This window comes from Phyllostomus hastatus, unplaced genomic scaffold (genome assembly GCF_019186645.2).
Source record: "Phyllostomus hastatus isolate PE091 unplaced genomic scaffold, TTU_PhHast_1.1 phas_contig_348, whole genome shotgun sequence".
Taxonomy (NCBI): Eukaryota; Metazoa; Chordata; class Mammalia; order Chiroptera; family Phyllostomidae; genus Phyllostomus; species Phyllostomus hastatus.
This window is the reverse complement of record NW_025333860.1, coordinates 907,341-926,071: the sequence shown is the minus strand read 5'-3', so window position 1 is coordinate 926,071 and position 18,731 is coordinate 907,341. Positions and strand designations below refer to the sequence as shown.

Genomic DNA, 18,731 nt, shown 5'->3' with positions numbered 1-18,731 from the left:
CATGGTGCTGTTAGAGAGCTGCACCCGTGGAGTGGCTGACCACACGAGCCTTTTAAAGGGCTGTGCTGACTTGGTCACCCTAACTATCAGCCTTGTGCCACTGGACAGCTCTGGTCAGCTGGAGAGTGCTGCTGACCAGCCTGGGTGCCCTCTCCCTTAGGTTAACCCAAGAGGGTCTAGCCCCTTGACCTCACCTCCCCAGGCCTTCTGCTGACCACCATTCTGGCCAAACCATCTTTTAGAGAAGCTGAGGGGCTGATGAATGCAGTATGTTGGAAGTCCATAGGGCTTGGGACTTTGGTGAAACAGGTGAGCCATAGAACAGATGAGGGGTCTCTCCAGCCATTTGCCACAAGTGAAGTCCAAGCCACAGCTTCACTGCTTCAGTCTTGCTTGCCTGGGATGATGCCCTGGCACAGCAACTGGATTGGAAGCACCCCAGACAAACCAGTCACATCCCAGTGTCTTGGCATCCCCTCTGCATTTGCCTCCTTCATTATGGGTTCCTCTCTCATTTCACTCTCAAAACTCATTTCCAGATTCTGGGGTCATCAAAATTTACACCTGTGGGTTGAAGACATAATAGAGGCCATCCTCCATCATGCAGACAGAATTTTAGGAGATCAGCCTAGAACGAGAAGTTTTGGTGCAAGTCCCAGAAACACCAGGTACCTATGTGTCTGCGGTAAATCCTGTCAGTCCATCTGAGTCTCGGTTTCAGCTTTGATAGGATGTTTATGATAATGGTCTCATGGGGTTTTTGTGGGGCCCTAAGAAGATAACACGTATGAACAGCCCAACACCACATAAGGGGTAATTCTAGGGCAGATACAAAAACACAGACAAATCCTCAAGGAATGTTGGTGGTGACAGCACCAAAACAAACCCTGAAAAGGTACTGATATGAGTTGGGGGAGGGAAAATGGCGGGAGGTGGCTAAGTGCACTAAAAGTTTCCCATACATGGAAAATCTGTGAACAGAGGAGATGAATTGGAAGTGCGGTTCAGTGGAAAGAAGAGGGAATGGATTTCCCAACAGACTAACAGGACACACCTTTGCAACCCTTGCCTGAGGTTAGAGAATAAAGTACCTATTAGGTATCAAATCTAGGCAAGTGCATCTCTAATGGGGATCTGGCTAAAAGGCTGTGATTCTGTATTTCTAATGAGCTCCCAGGTGATGTGGGTGCTGGTGGCCTGTAAAGCACACTGAGAAGGAATTCTAGGAATTAGGGAAGGCTTCTCTGAGGCAAATATGCTTGAGTGGACAGCTGAAGGGTGAGAACTTGACTCGGGAAGGAGAAGCCTTCTAGCATAAAGACGCTTGTGCAAGGGCCCTGTGACATTGATAAAAAACAAAAGAAGTCCAGTGTGACTGCAATAAATGTTTGAGAAGCGAGATGGAGCTGCAGAGAGCATGGGGCCAAGCATGCAGGGCCATGCATGAGCTGTCTAAAATATTATCTGTCTCAATGCTGAGGAGAAGCCACTGAAGGCTGTGAAGCAGGAAAGGGACATGAACAGATCTGTATTTTGAAGATCACTCCATCTGCACTATATATAGCAGGTGGGGAAAGTAGATTGAAACAAGTGGACACAGAGCAGCAGCTAGGAATTAGGAGGCTAACGCAGTCTGTGTGACAGGCTTAATTAATGGTTGTAAGAGATGGGGAGAAGGAGAATACCAGAGAATTATATAGGAAGTAAAATGGATAGAGCATTGTAAAGGACTTGATGTGGGGGTAAGGAAGAGGGCACCGTAACGGCTATCACCTAAATAACTGGCCACGATTGGATGTTGAGGGTGCCACATACTGAGGATGCACTTGAAGACAACCAGGTTACTGGGGGAAGAGCATGAGTTTGGTCTTGGGCATGCTGAGTTTGAGGACCGTACGAGTCATCCAAGGTAAGAGGTCGAATAAGTAGCTTCAAAGCTCTGGGGCTCAGAAAATAGGTGGAAGTTAAACTAACACTCAACAGTGACTGAATAAACAGATCTCTCCCTCAGATCCCTGAAACGCACCATCCTCTACTCTTTAGCTACATAGAAACTCCCTACTTTTGTTTTTTGAGGAAGATGAATTTGAAGGATCTTGCTCTCCTATTCTCTTGACTTGGCCAAATCAAATAAACCTCTGTCCCCAAGCACCCAGGTCTCAGTGTTTGGCTTCCTAGCGCATTAGGCACACACACTTGACTTTTGGGAGATGGTTCAGTAACAGGAGCTGGAAATGCAAATCTGGGGACCAGGTTTGTGTTGGTTTATATCGTTTATATTGAAGGTGAAGCCCTGGGGCATGGGTGAGATCCCCAGGCCCAGAGAGCAGTGTGAGATAAGAGAAGAGGAAGCCTTAGGACTAAGCCTCTGAGGATCAGACACTGGGTCATGATGAGGAAGAGGAGGGTAAGCCTGCAGTGGAGACAAAAGCAGCAAGAGAAAAAAGAAACAAAACAGGGGGGTATGAGACAGCAGCCAAAGAAGAAAGTATTTAGAGGGAGGGGTGGTCAACAGTGCCAAATACTGTTGAGAAATGGTGACTCGAGCAGAGTGAAACCCGGAGAAGTGTTCTTGTACAGGAGTGCAGCCAGGGCTGAGTAGCGTGCCCATCCCCGTGCTCCATGTACTGTCACTGCCAGTACATGCATCTGTCCCCCAGTAAGCTACTAAGCTACTCCAAGTTGTCTTGTCCATTGTTATCCCCCAAGCCTAGCACAAGGCCAACCACAGAGTAGAAGCTTCATAAATTTTACCGATGAAAGAATGAGTGGATGGATGGACGGGCGGGTGGATGATGAGGAAGAATTGGAAGCAAAGAAGGAATCTCTGGCATCTGCCTGGCTTAGCTACTATCCTTCAGCTTTTTTTCCTTTGTACCGCAATGGCCCGCAGACCCAGGGAACAACAGAGACAGAGCCCCATCCCCTCCCTCTTCTGAGCCCTGGTCCCCCTCTTCCTCTCTCTGATGAAGAGTCTGGACCCATGGTTCTGCTGACGTGAGAAGGGGAGGAGAGTCTGGAGGAAGGGGAGGGGAAATCGGCGCAAGATCGCAGAGGCGAAGGAGGCGTCCGCGCTCCAGAGCTGCAGAACGGGGTCTCTCCCGCGCCTGTGTCCAGGCATCCAGTGCACCACTAGGCCAGAGGAAGACAGCGCATCCTTTCCGTGAGGCCCGGCAGGGCCCCTACGGTCGGCAAGCTGGCTCCCCGGGTGGCCACCGGGACACCCGAGCCCAATGGCGGGGGCGGCAGCAAAATCGACAGCACTGTGGAGATCACCCCCAGCCCCAACGGAGTAAGTGTCCGCGCCCTGAGGACTACGCCATCACCTCCCTGCACCCGCGACGAGCGCCTGGCGTTTTCCTCCGCTCATCCCCAACCCCTAACTGCCTTGCTCGCGCTCTCGCGCGCTTGCCCACCTTCCTCCTATGCTTTGCGCTTTTCTACGATTCATTCTTCCTCTGCCTCTCCCCGCCCCTCCCCCACCAGCAGGTCGGGACCCTCGGAGATGTGGTGCCCACAGAGCAGCTGCAGGGTGAGCGGGAGCGCGAGCGAGATGGGGAGGGCGACGCGGGCGGCGACAGGCTGGGCAGCAGCCTGTCGCTGGCCGTGCCCCCGGGCCCTCTCAGCTTCGAGGCGCTGCTTGCCCAGGTAGGGGCGCTGGGCGGGGGGCAGCAGCTACAGCTCGGCCTCTGCTGCCTGCCCGTGCTCTTCGTGGCTCTGGGCCTGGCCTCGGACCCCATCTTCACACTGGCGCCCCCACTGCATTGCCACTACGGAGACTTTGCCCCCAACACCTCTGGCTGGGAGCAGCCCCCCAACGCCAGTGGTGTTGGCGTCGCCGGTGCAGCGCTTGCCGCCAGCGCCGCCAGCCGCGTCGCCACCAGTACTGACCCCTTGTGCAGCGGCTTTGCCCCTCCGGACTTCAACCACTGTCTCAAGGAATGGGACTATACCGGTCTGCCGGTGCTCACCACCAACGCCATTGGCCAGGTGAGACGCCTCGATAGGCCATGGGTCTGGGGGCAGGTGGGCTGAGGGCCACCAGTGCAGAGCCTCACACCCGCTCCATCCCTCTCACATTCCCAGTGGGATCTGGTGTGTGACCTGGGCTGGCAGGTGATCCTGGAGCAGATCCTCTTCATCTTGGGCTTTGCCTCTGGCTACTTGTTCCTGGGCTACCCTGCGGACAGGTGAGGGCTAACAGGGACAGGGCAAGCAGAGATAAGGGGGTGCTAGGGAGGCTAGGCCAGGCAGCTGGTGTTGGCAAGAGGCTGGAGAGGAGGCATTGGACTCAGCAGCCTTCTCTGGATTTCTTGTGTTCAATGATATGCAGCCCCACCCCTGTCTCAACTGCACTCCCATCAAGAAATACTCCTTCCACACCTCTGTGGCACAAGGGAATGCTTTACCCCCACCCCCCATATCCCCTGATCAACCATGTCATCTCCAAAGACAATAGCCCCATCCCCAATGACCAAAAACCCTATCTCTACACATCAGAAGTCCTAGTTCCTCCTTTGTTACTCCTACCACCACTAACCACCTCCCTCCCTATCTTCGCAGATTAATAGGCTCATCCCCATTAACAGCCCCCTCCATGTGGACTGTCAGCTCCATCTCAATGGCCTCCCTTCTAGAGATCATTATGTTAGTTCCTAACTATCAACAGCCCTATTCCCATTAACCAATAGTTCATCTCTACAAATGATTCCACCCTCATGGGCCAATAGTCCAACCCCCATGGATCAATGACCACAATAGCACTACTGCCCCAGAAATTGAAGGTCCCATCCTCATGAGTCTTCAGTGTTCTCAGATCCTGTCAGACTAAAAGCCTCATTTCCAGGAATCAGTGGCCTCATCTCAAGATCAGCTCATCCCCACCAACCAATAAATAGCCCTCCCCAAGGATCAAAACTTCCACCTCCTCTGATTCTGGACACATCACCACTGACCAGGTGCTCCACCTCCATTGACCATCCCTATGGATTCTTAGACTCATCTCACTGATCTACAGCCCTATTCAAATGGAGTAATAGCCCAACTCCCATGGATCAAAGGCAACCCAACGCTCAATAGTCTGGTTCCTTAAAAGAAGTACCTAATCTCACTGCCCAGTAGTCACACATCCTTGTAGGCAAATTATCCTAAACCCATAGGTCAATAGCCCATCCTCATGCATTAGTGGTCTCATTCTCATAGACCAGTAGCATCATTCCATGGAACCATAGCCTCATCCCCTAAGACCAATAATTCAGTCTCCTAAATTCAGTAGCCTTAGCTCCATTAACCAATAAGCTTATCCCCATGGAAATAAGACTCCAATCTACTGTGTCAGTAGCTTTTCTCTCAGGGATCAGGCCCCTTTCCTAATGACAGTGATCCCAAGCTTCATCCCCAAAGATCACAGTCTGGCAGCCAAGGATCAGGAGCCCTGTTCATCATCACTGACCAATACTCTAATTTCCCCTGGCCTGTGACCACCCCCCACTTACTTATTATCCCCATGGATTAATAGATTCATCCCTACTGACCAATTGGCCCACCCACATGAACTAAGATCCTCACCCTATGAGTCAATGGCTCTATCCCTGAAGATAAAATGTCCAATCTTCAAGATTAGGGATTATCCTCACTGATCCATAGTCCTACCCCATGGATTAATTCCCATGGATCATGGCTCCATCTTCTAGCCAGTGGCCCCATCCCCACTGACCATCCTTGTGGACTAGTAGACCCATGCCCCAACCCCATGGGACAATGGCCTCATCCCCCAAATCAATTACTCAGTCCCATAAGACCAAGAGCTCCATCTCCAATGACCAATACTATTTCTGTGCACAAGTGGCCAATAATCAGTCGCTACAACCCCATATATCAATGACCCCATCTTCTCTGACCAGTCTGAGTGAGATAAGCTCCATCCCAACTGACCTGTGTCACCAAGGATCAATGGTTCCAAGTCCCCTAAGCAATATCCCATCCCCTCTGATAGTTGGCCTCATTTCCATGGGGAAATGCCATCAGTGCTGTCCAATAACCCCATCCACAAGAGTCTGGTCCCATCCTCAAAGAACCATAGCCATACCCTAAATGCCTAGTTGCCAGACATCACTTAACCCACAGTCCCAATCTCTTCCATCTTCTCTAGCCTCAGACCAACTCTTGTCCCCAAGGCCTCATCCTCATACCTCCCCACTGTGAATTGGGGAGCTAGGCCCTACCCAGCAATGCCTCTCCCAGAGAGTCTGGGTGACCAGAGGCCCTCCACACTTTCCAGGTTTGGCCGTCGTGGGATTGTGTTGCTGACCTTGGGGCTGGTGGGCCCCTGTGGAGTGGGAGGGGCTGCTGCAGGCTCCTCCACAGGTGTCATGGCTCTTCGATTCCTCCTGGGCTTTCTGCTTGCTGGTGTCGACCTTGGTGTCTACCTGATGCGTAAGTGGCACTCTCCAAGAAATCCTTCCCTTGGGGCTCACCCCTGTCTGTCTGCACCCTAGGCCATTCCCATTGTCCCCTAGGGTCCTCTCAGTCTCTTCTTCAGCTCCAAATTTCGGCTGTCTTTCTGCCCAGGCCTTTGAAGGATTCAGGGGCCTTGCTTCTTTCCACAGTCCCTCCCTCCACTATCTCTAAGGACTTCCTTGCCCTAGACTTACTGCTGTCAAGGAATGGAGTCTTATTTAAAAAATGAAAACTGACTAGTTGTGTGACCTTGAACAAGGGTTGATATAAAGGTCAAATAAGGTCTCATGTGAAAGGGACTGTAAGTGGAAATGTTGAACACCCACCAGGGACTCTGACCCTTGAGCCCTCCTCCCAGGTTTGAGCAGGAGAGGAGAGAGGACTGAACAATCTCTCCACTCTTTGCCATTCAGAGGTTAGTCTGTGGGAGGTGACAGCTGCAGTCTCCACTCAGGGTCTGACCTCGCTCTCTCTCCTCCTCCCTCCCTCTCTCCTCTTCTCTCCCATACCTCCTTCTTCCCTGACCTCTCCTCCCCATTCCTGCTGCATCTCTAGGCCTGGAGCTGTGCGACCCAACCCAGAGGCTTCGGGTGGCCCTGGCAGGGGAGTTGGTGGGGGTAGGGGGGCACTTCCTGTTCCTGGGCCTGGCCCTTGTCTCCAAAGACTGGCGATTTCTGCAGCGAATGATTACCGCTCCCTGCATCCTCTTCCTGTTTTATGGGTCAGTATCACCCTTCACCTGTTATCTGGCCGTACTCATCTCTCCCTCTAGTCCTTAGCTCTAGCCCAGAGAGCTCCCTCTTCCACTGCCCCTCGCCCAGTCCTGCCCCAGCCCTAGCCACTCAGAGGGGGCAGTTTCCCATCCCTGTGTCAGGAGAGGGGAGGCTTCACCATGTACCCTGCAACCCTGCCCCCAGCTGTCCTGGTCTGTTTCTGGAGTCTGCACGGTGGCTGATAGTGAAGCGACAGATTGAGGAGGCCCAGTCAGTGCTGAGAATCCTGGCTGAGAGGAACCGTCCCCATGGGCAGATGCTGGGAGAGGAGGCCCAGGAGGCCCTGCAGGGTAAGAGATAGGGGTCTTTACAGATGATCTCTCACGTGCACATGTAATGGTGCCCTCTTCATGGCTGTAGCTGAGCCACCTTCTCCCAGGGTCCCCACCACTCCTGTGGGAGGACCCTGGGTTCTCTGCTGTTCCTTCTAACGGATAGTTCCTCCCTCTCTCTCTTTCTCCCAAAGACCTGGAGAACACCTGCCCTCTCCCTGCAACATCCTCCTTTTCCCTCACATCCCTCCTCAACTACCGCAACATCTGGAAAAATCTGCTTATCTTGGGCTTCACCAAGTGAGCCTGGGTGTCTGAGCCCATGGCCAGGCCAGTAGCTGGGATGGGGACTGGCTGGGTGGGGAAGGCCTGAGGACCCACACAGAGGGCGGCTAAAGCTGTGGAAGGCTGCGGGTGAGGATGCAGGCACCCTTCTTTGCTTTTCCACCCCTTCTCACAGCTTTATTGCCCACGCCATTCGCCACTGTTACCAGCCTGTGGGAGGAGGAGGGAGCCCATCGGAATTCTACCTGTGTTCCCTGCTGGCCAGCGGCACAGCGGCCCTGGCCTGTGTCTTCCTGGGGGTCACCGTGGACCGGTTTGGCCGCCGGGGCATCCTGCTTCTCTCGATGACCCTCACTGGCATCGCGTCCCTGGTCCTGCTGGGCCTGTGGGATTGTGAGCATCCTCCCTTCCCCACAGTGCGGGCTCAGCAAAGGAACCCTGGCAGAGGTGCCTCAGACAGGTTCAGGCACTGCTTCTGGCACAAGCCATCTAAGACAAGACCAAACCCTGCCCGGATCTCCACAGTCCTTCCCCTGGCCACACACCCTGCCTGTTCTACCAATCAACTAGTGAATGCCCAGAGCCCACCTAGCTAGAGCCATAGGATCAGAGAGCAAGGGGGCTCTGAAGCCAGGGGCTAAGCCAAACACGATCTCCAGCCTCCATTCACACCTCCCTCTTGGTCCTCCAGATCTGAATGAGGCTGCCATCACCACCTTCTCTGTCCTTGGTCTCTTCTCTTCCCAAGCTGCTGGCCTCCTCAGTACCCTCCTTGCTGCTGAAGTCATCCCTACCACTGTCCGGTGAGAGCAGGGGTGTTGCCAGGGGCAGGGCCAGGCCTCCCAGTCTCCCACCAAGGACAGGGCCTGAGGGGTGAAGGTGGGAATGCTGCTGGAGAAGGGTTGGGGTGAGGCCCACAGCTGGAGGCTGAGTGCCAACTCCATCTCTCCCAGGGGCCGAGGACTGGGCCTGATCATGGCACTGGGGGCACTTGGAGGGCTGAGTGGCCCAGCCCAGCGCCTCCACATGGGCCATGGAGCCTTCCTGCAGCATGTAGTGCTGGCGGCCTGTGCTCTCCTCTGCATCCTCAGTATCATGCTTCTGCCAGAAACCAAGCGCAAGCTCCTGCCTGAGGTTCTCCGGGATGGGGAGCTGTGCCGCCGACCTTCTCTGCTGAGGCAGCCACCCCCTAACCGCTGTGACCATGTCCCGCTGCTTGCCACCCCCAACCCTGCCCTCTGAGTGGCCTCTGAGCACCCTGGCAGGAGGCTGGCCCATACAGAAAGGTGACATAAGGCCCTGGCAAGGAGACTGGGAGGACTGAGTGAGGAAGGCAGGCTGCCCAGAAGGCTCAGAGGCGCCTCACACCAGCCAACAAGGAGAGCCCAGAGGGCTGTCCTTACCCTGTCTGTCTCTTCCCCTGCTGCTTTGTGTTCACTTCGTTAGCAAGAGTCAGGGGACAGGGAGAGACCTCCACGCTGTAAGCACTAGGTCAGGGCTTCATCCTGTGCTCAAAGACATCCTCCCAGACCTCATTCTTTCTTGCTCTACCATTCTGTTTCAATAAAGACATTTTGAATAAATGAGCATACCTTAGCCTGGACTTCCCTCCCTTCTGTTGTCCTTCTAACTACCTCTTGAGGGGAAGATTTCTCAGTGGAACTGAAACTAATAAAGGATCTCCCTCCCCTCCCTGAGCCCCGGCCCCTTGCCCCACCCCTCACCCCCCCCACCCCGAATTAACTTCCAGATGACTACCCACCTCACTGATTGCTTGCTCTGCTTCTAGGACTGGGCTAAGCATTTTACAAACTTCACTTAATCACTTAATCCTTACAACACTGCAAGGTAAGTGTTTGGATCAATTAAAGTTTTTTTCTATTGTTGTTGCAAGCAGTAAAAACTGACTGACTCTAATAAACTTAAACAAAAAGGAAAACAGGGATGTGGTAGGGAGCTGAGAGGAGGTTAGGAGAAGCAGAACTAGTCAAAAAAAGTTCACAAGCCAGAGGGAATAGGAACCAGTAATATTTTTTAGGGCTTCACTTGGTGAATGAACCCCGTGAGATTCAGTTCTGGGGTCACCCCATTGAAGATTCATTTCCAGAGAGCAAGTGACTAGCTAGCTTGAGTAACACACCACACCCCTCTGCCATATTACTGACAGCTGGGGAGTGGGAAAGCAACACCTGAGTGCTATGAGCAGAAATAGGACTGGATGTTGTACGGGTAAAAACAATGGATGCCCACTGCAGTATTCTTCCTTCACAGATGAGAAAACCGATGCTCTGAGAGACTCAGTAACTTGCCCAAGGCCACAAAGCTAACCAGCTGGGATACGATTAGATCTAGGACTGGAGCTCTTCACTGATGCACCCTGTGGCCACCTTTCCAGCTCCTTCCCAGCTTTGGGCATTACCCTTGGAAGTGAGGGGTGAGTCTCTAGGCACTCGGTGGTGGAAGTAGAAGACTAGGATTTCTGCCTCTAGGTCAGACCAGTCCTGGCCTGGCTTTACCACTTTGGGCAAAAATCTCTTAACCTCCAGCTTCCTTCAAGGGTTGCTATGAGGATTAAACGAGACAATTCAAGTGCCTCTAGTGGAGGCTACTCCACTAGATGGCAACCTCCTTGAGGGCAGGAACTTTGTCTTACTCAACATTTTTTTTTTTAAGAGAGAGATGGGAAAGGAGGGAGGAGAGGGAGAGAAATATCCATGTGCAAGAGAAACATCCATTGGCTGCTTTCCATATGTGCCCCCCAACTGGGGGACCGAACCTGCAACTCAGCCATGTGCTCTGGCCAGGAATCAAACCAACAGCTTTTAGGTTTGTGAGACGATGCCCAACCAACTGAGCCACACTGGCCAGGGCTGTCTTACTCAGCTTTGAAACTCCAAAGTCTGACTCAGGATAGATGTTCAAAAAGTTAATATTTGTTCATTCTTTTAGCAAACAGTGCCTGTTTTATAGATCAGTACCATTCCGGGTATTTAGGGCATACGCCATCCTCCAAAGAGCCTCAAGTCCATCTAGTACTAAGAATATTAAAGAGGGGAAAGAGGCCAGTGGTTTGGAGCACCAAGAGGCTACATCCCAAAGGAGGTGAGACTTCACTTAGACACAGTAAGCCTTCAAGCAAGAGCCAAGGAGATGGGTACAGGACTCTCAGCTCAAAGGATGAAGGGATTTCTGCCTGATGTGGCTCAGTGGATTGAGCGCTGGCCTGTGATCCCAAGGGTTGCCGGTTCAACTCCCTGTCAGGGCACATGGCTGGGTTGTTGGCCAGGTCCCTGGTTGCAGGTATGCAAGAGGCAACTAACTGATGTTTCTCTCACACATCAATGTCTCCCTTTCTTTCTCTTTCCCTCCCCCTAAGTAAATAAAAAAGGATAAAGAGAGAGCATAGGGTGATCCCTGGAGAGAGGGATTCTTAGAAAAGTCAAAAATTTGAGGCCAGCCTCTCCCAGAGAAGGGGAGGACCGTTACCCCCAGATTCCTAGAGCACCAGTGTTCCTGTCTCCTTCCACTTCTGCTGACCCATGTCTGAGCCCTTGCTACTGGGCTCAGTAATAATCATGTTACCGGAGAACTCTAATACTCTTTCTTATTTAGTCTCCAGTCCTTTGTTTAACTACGGAGAAAATGGAAATGAGTGAAATTCAGTGGCAGAGCCAGGACTCAAACCCCTTTTGGATGCTCTTTCAATGCTGCAGCTCCTTTGCTGTTATGAACTATGCACAACACGTTCTGTAGAACAATGTCTGTGGGGTTTTAACTGATTCCAATATTGACTTTTTAACTTTGGGTGGCTGATGATAAAACAGGAGATCGTACTCTCCGCTGTCTCCAGTGTTCTGTGAGAACCAACGGGATGGGACATAAGAAAACACTTGTACTTTTTGGAAGAGCCCATTTAAGGCCAAGGAGTTATATGCTAATGATACTGTCCAATATACACTGTGAGTAATGGTATCAAAGGGGCATTTCAATGAACCCACTCTTTCCATACCATCTGGGAAGAAGAACAGGGAAGGAAAATAACACTCAGAATACTAGAGGAGCTCCTGTAGGAGGGTAGGCAGAAGAGAACAAGATTCTTGCGTTGACAGAAGAGGTGAAGGCAAAGAAAATGGGAACATTTGTGGAGAATTAATGAAGAACAAGAAGGACACAGACCCTTGTCCCCAGGCAATTCACAGTCTAGGTGGAAAGGGTAAGATGTGTATAACTTATACAACTAAGATCTTGTCAGTTGCTCTAAAATTCACCAACTACACAATCTCTTTGGATCTTCATCATTAACCCGAAGAAAAAAAACAATTATTATGTTGGGGACTTTTACTGAGGTTTGGAGAAGTAACTTATTCAAGTTTACATGACTAGTAAGCAATTAGAGTACCCAAATCTCGAGAACTGAGAGCGTGCAATCTTCTTACTGCACACCAGACAGAAACTATGTCTAAATACTGTGAAAGAATGTATTACTTACCCTGTAATATTAAGTTTAGAAGGTAGCCCAGGAACTTGGAGTTTTCAGGCCAACAAGGAATGACTACTCTCCTTGGAGAGGTTGAACTGATTGAAACATGAACAGATTTTACAAATGTTTTTAGTTGGATTCACAACTAAAAGCCATAATGGATTGAGGGGAACATTAAAAGGATATATAGGATACATTTATTTTTTAATTGATTGATTATAAAGAGAGAGGGGGGAGAGAGAGTAGCATCAATTTGTTGTTCCACTTATTTATGCATTCATTGTTGATTCTTATATATGCCCTGACCAGGGATTGAACCTGTAACTTTGTCATATCAGGATAACACTCTAACCAACTGAGCTGCCTGGCCAGGGCCTATAGGATACATTTCTAACCTTAGAAGATTACATGAAGACATTGAAGGCCACTCCCATTCCTCTCATTCAGTCAACCTGGCCTGGCCAACAGACAACCAATTCTTTCTGATTATCCACTAGTGTCTGATGCTGCCTCAGATTTGAGGGAGGGCTTCTATGGTCTTTGCCTGTGAGAGCTCAGAAAACTGAGTCAAATCATTACAGTCCTATATAAAAAACAAGGGGAAATGTAAAAAGTGCTGTAGCATCTCTGAGAATAGAAGGATATACTCTATTGGATACAGTCAAGGAAAGTGTCTCAGATATTTGGGTTGAACCTTGACTTTGCCAGAGATAGAAGCCAAGGAAGGAAGAAATAGTGCAAAGCCTAGAGGCATAACAGAACATGGTGTGCATGGAAAACAACAAGTGTTTATTTTTAACGTCCATGGAATAAAGGACATCTATGAAACACCCACAGCTAACCTCATCTTTATCAGTGGAAGGCTTAAAGCCTTCCCCCTAACATCAGGAACAAGGTAAGCATGTCTGCCATCACCATTTCTATTCAACCTTGTACTGGAGGTTCTAGCCAGGAAATGAGGCAAGAAAATGAAATAAAATGTACCTAGACTGGAAAGGACAATATAAACCTCTATATTTGCCGATGATATGACCTTGTAAACAGAAAATCCTAAAGAATCACACACACACACATAAAACTATTAGAACTAAAGTTTGCCCTGACTGGTGTGGCTCAGGTGGTCATGGGCATCCTCCCACAAAGCAAAAGGTTGCAGGTTCTATTCCTGGTCAGTGCACACGCCTGCATTGCGGGTTTGGTCCCAGGTCAGGGCTTGGATGAGAGGCAACCAATTGATGTTTCTCTCCCTCTTTTCTCCTATCTCTAAAAATAATAAAAGTTTAAAAAAAGAACTAAATTAAGTTCAGCAAGGTTACTAAACTTAAACTTACAGGATACAAGATTAACATACAAAAATAAATTCTATTTCTATTCAATAGCAATGAATAATCTGAAAACAAAATGAAGAAAATAATTTCATTTAAAATAGCAAAAACCAGGAGCATCTGAGATCTTGCTTTCAGGCATGTCTGTTTGGCTCAGATAGACTCAAGTCAATGCTTATAAAAATTTTCCACAAGTTTGAAAGTTCTTACATCAACATTTTCAACATTATAATACCTCAAAAAAACAAATTTAGGTTTTTTTCCTTGTAGTGTACCTTTATATGAGAGAAAATCAAAAAAGACTTGTGTATGAAAAGACAATTGCAACCTAGTTTTTTGTCAGTAAAATAAAGAATTCCTTCAGTAATCAAAAGTGGTAAAATAAAATAAAATAGCAAAAAACAAAATACTTAGGAATAAATTTCATGAAAGACACATAAGACTCATACACTGGAAGCTACAAAAAACATTGTTGAAAGAAACCAATGGGAACCTGGTCATGTAGCTCAGTTGGTTAGAGTATCCTTCTGATAAGCCAAGGTTGTGGGTTCACTCCCCAGTTGGGCGCATACAAGAATGAACCAATGACTGCATAAATAAGTGGAACAACAAATTGATGTTTCTGTCTCTCTCTCAAATCTATACATATATATATATATATATATATATACACACACACACACACACACACACACACACACACACACACACCACACACATATTAAAAGAAATTAATGTGAAGACATACTATGTTCATGGATTGGAAGACAATATTGTTAAGATGACATTCCTCCCCAAATTGATCTACAGATTCCATGTAATCCCTATTAAAATCTCACCTATCTTTTTCTTTTTTTGCAAAAATTGACAAGATAATTCTAAAATTCCATGTGAAAAGTCTTAGAATAGCTGAACAATCTTGAAAAGGAGGAAAATTAGAAAACTCACACTGCTCATTTTCAAAACTTAGTAAAAGCTTGCAGCAGTGAAGACAGTGTGGTACTGGCATAAGGACAGACATACAGATCAATGGAATAAAACTGAGACTCCAGAAATAAACCCCTACATTTACGGTCAGTTGATTTTCAACAAAGGTGCCAAAACCATTGGGTGGGGAAAGAAAGAACAGCCTTTTTAAGAAATGGTGCTGGTACAAACAAACACATATCTGCATGCAGAAGAGTAAAGGTGAACCTCCACCTTACACAAAAAACAACTTAAAATGGATCAAAGATCTAAATATGAGAGTTGAAACTATAAAACTCTTAAGAGAAAATAGGTGTTAATCTTTGTAATTTTTATGCTCCAAAGGACACTATCAAGAAAGTGAAAAAAACTCCACAAAATGGGAGAAAATATTTGTAAATTGTATATAACTGATAAGGATCTAGTATACAAAGAACTCTTACAACTCAACAATAAAAAGATAAATAACTCCATTTTAATGGGCAAGGATCTGAATAGACATGTCTTCAAAGAAGATGTACAGCCCCAGCTAGTGTGGCTCAGTGGATTGAGTGCTAGCCTGTGAACCCAAAGGCTGCTGGTTCAATTTCCAGTCAGTGCCCATGCCTGTGCTGCAGGCCAGGCCCCTACTTGGGGGTGTGCCAGGCAACTGATCAATGTATCTCTCACACATTGATGTTTCTCTCCTTCTTTCTCCCTTCCCTTCTCTCTAAAATGCTGAATATCATAAGTCGTTAGGGAAATGCAAATCAAGAACCTGAGATACTACTTCACACCATTAGGAAAGATAGCCCTGACTGGTATGGTATGGCTCAGTGGATTGAGTGCCATCTTGCAAACTGAAACATCACTGGGTTGAATCCTGATCAGAGCACATACCTAGCCTGTTGGGGGCCTCTGAGAGGTAACTGATCGATGTTTCTTTTTCTCCTTTTTCCTCTCTTTAATAAAAGTAAATAAGTAAAAATCTTTAAAAAATATGAACTCTATTTTAAAAAATGGACAAGTTTTGTGAGGATGTGGAAAAATTGGAACCTTCATACACTGCTGGTTGAAATATAAAATGATGCAGCAGCTTTAGAAAAACAGTCTGGCAGTTATTCAAAAGGCTAAACATAGTTACCTATGACCTAACAACTCCACTCCTAAATATATACCCAAGAGAAATGAAAAAGTACATTCACACAAAAACTTGTACACAAAAAAAATAGATGTTTGTAGCAACACTATTCATTCCTTAGTCAAAAAATGGAAACCCAGAGGCCATCAACTGATGAATGGATAAACAAAATGTGGTATGTAGTATATCTACATAATGAAATATTATTCAGCCGTAGAAAGAAGTGAAGTACTGATGTATGCTACCACATGGATGCATCTTTTTTTAAAGATTTATTTATTTAGAGAGGGGAAAGGAGGGAGAAAGAGAGAGAAACATCAATGTGTGAGAGATGCATCAATTGGCCCCACAACCCAGGCATGTGCCCTGACTGGGAATTGAACCAGTGACCCTTTGGTTTACAGGCCAGCACTCAATCCACTGAGCTACACCAGCCAGGGCATACGGATGGATCTTGAAAACATTATGCTAAGTGAAAGCCAGACAAAAAAGCCACATGATTCCATTTATATAAAATATTCAGAATAAGGAAATCCATAGAGAAAAAAGTAAATTAGTGGTTGCTAAGAGCTGGAGGGAGGGAAAAATTTATACACACACACACATACACATCACTGAATTGTATACTTAAAAGGTAGATTTTATGGTATGTGAATTATATCTAATTTAAAAAAACTCAAGCTTTTTGGTGAGACACAAGTCAGAGATATGGCAAACAAATGCCACAGCAAATAAAATCAGTTTAAGTGACTTTTTCTGGAACAAATTCTAGCACCTAAAACAGTGCCCAGCACTCGGTAAGTACTCAATAAATGATTACCATAGACATAAAAAATGGGGAAAGAGGCATGGGAAATTAATAGGGTTGAAAGACATTTTAAATTTGGGTCATGATTTGAGAAAGCCTACTCATTTAAGTCATATGAAAGCAAGGAAAGTTGTACATTTTTTGAAGATTTTATTTTTAGAGAGAGGGGGAGAGAGAAAGAGGGAGAGAAACATCGGTATGTGAGGAAGTATCCATCAGCTGTCTCTTGCACATGCCCCAACGTGGGACCCAGCCTGCAACCCAGGCATGTACCCTGACAAGGAAACAAGATGCCGCCCAACCCACTGAACCACACCAGTCAGGGGGAAAGTTATTGAAAAAAACTAGCAACTGCTTTTCTTTATTGCTGTCAGGTTGGGTAAATCATGCCTAAAAAAGCACTGGGCAGTTTTCACTCATTTTGTGTCAGCCAAAGTCCCTCAAAGGATCTCTGACTCAGACCCTCACTCCAGAGAAGACATAGGCTCCCCCAATCTTCCTTGAAGACACTTCCCTGCTACACAATCCCAGAGACTGGGCTCATTCCTATTCCTTAAGAGGGAGTTTATCAGGAGTAACTGACAGAAAACCAACCAGTCTTTCCCAAAGAAAGCTACTTTTCTTTTTTCTCTGCTACTTCCTTTAAAATCATTGAGAATACTACAGGGGAAAAGAAGAGGCCAGGTAAAGTGGAAAATCTGATTCCTATAAGGATAGAAACCAGAAGGTTCAGGATGAAGAGACCCATTGCTTAACACCTTCTGAGCACCTAAGTGACAGGCACTGCGAGCTCACACAAAGGCACCACCCTAGTCCTCAAGGAACTGGTGGTCTAGTGGGGACACTGGGATGTAATTATTCTAAGACCACGGCAGAGACAGAACAACTTGTACTGAGTATGGAGACTCAGTGATTCACTCTAAGAAATCAAGGTTTATGATTGATAGATGGGTTGGGCAATGCAGGCCTGAGAAACAGCATGGGCAATACAGGAAAATAAAGTAAAATTCATGGATATGGCAAGGATACTTAATCAGGATCAAACTGTAAAAGGCCTCAGTGCTGCACTTGAGTTTCTACTTATTGGGGGCAGCATAGGGGCATTTCTGGCATCAAGTTTGGAGCCATTGACATCTGCCAGGAGCTAACTGCAGTGAAGATGAAGGGTTGCTCAAGCAGTTGAAAAAGAATGGAGAGAATGGACAGGATATTGAGGACTGAACATACAAAACGAAAAACAAAGAAGGGTCCAAAGAAAGACATTCATCCTCCAAGATCCAACAAATTTATAGGGATGCCAGCCACTTAGGGCCCCCTGGTGGATAGATGAGACCTTCCCAGCATTAACAGCACCAAGCCACTTGGGATGCTTATTTTAGCAAAACATAACCTTTGTCCAGCCTCTTGCTAAAATCAGCTTTTGCAGAAATCTCCACTCAGATTACAAGGTAATATTTTAGTTGAATCTAGTGAGACAATACCCCCCAAAAGGGACTAACAAATCTCATAATAGGAGGAAAGTACAAGTGATTAAATGTTAGGTGGTCAACTAATGACCTTAGAATTCAGAACACAAAGCCACTTAAGAGGTGGGTCAAGGACTCAAGGATATAGAAGAGCCATTTTAAAAAGATTATTGAAGAGAGAATCTAGGTCAGAGGCAAGTGAACAAAATATCCTGGGGACATGAGTGAATGGCATATGTATGTTTAAAGATTTGAAACTGTTTAGTGTAGAATCTATGAAGGCTTGAGTACAGTGATTATTGAACCCATGGATTTTAAGACCAATGTGATGTTAGAATATAAACTGGAGAAACTAGTTTATTAATATGACCAAGTAACTAAACTACTAAATTTAAGTATATTAAAACAATGAAACCCAGTTTTGAAGTCATGAAAGGAATGATCCAAAATGTTAGCTGACGTTACGTGGTCACTACATGGCTACAATAGCTTTGCAACTGTCTGTTCGCTAAATGCTATCTTTTTTCTCTTGAGCCTACTTTGTTTGGGGTAAAAACAAGAAAGGCTACCCAGACCCCAATCTAAGAATCTAGCACTGCTGGTATGGATAATTCATCTGCATGTAAGTTTTATTAGGAACACACACAGAGGTGTTATTATACCACTGTAATCTGGCCATTCTTTCACTTTCCCAGGCTCCTTTAATTTACCTCCCGAAAGTTAATCACAGCAGGGCTACATGCTATCCGGAAAGCCCATCCTTCTCAACTAAACACA

General features: G+C 47.2%; 1 protein-coding gene across 1 annotated transcript; it reads left to right on the top strand.

The window, feature by feature from the left end:
• Positions 1-3,142: 3,142 nt before the first annotated feature.
• Positions 3,143-9,371, top strand: SLC22A17 (solute carrier family 22 member 17). Its single transcript, XM_045841154.1, has 8 exons — positions 3,143-3,292; positions 3,487-3,990; positions 4,087-4,190; positions 6,281-6,435; positions 7,015-7,180; positions 7,377-7,522; positions 8,481-8,592; positions 8,743-9,371. The coding sequence occupies exons 4-8, from the start codon at positions 6,372-6,374 to the stop codon at positions 9,029-9,031; spliced, it is 777 nt and encodes a 258-aa protein (XP_045697110.1). The 5' UTR covers positions 3,143-3,292; positions 3,487-3,990; positions 4,087-4,190; positions 6,281-6,371; the 3' UTR covers positions 9,032-9,371.
• Positions 9,372-18,731: the final 9,360 nt, after the last annotated feature.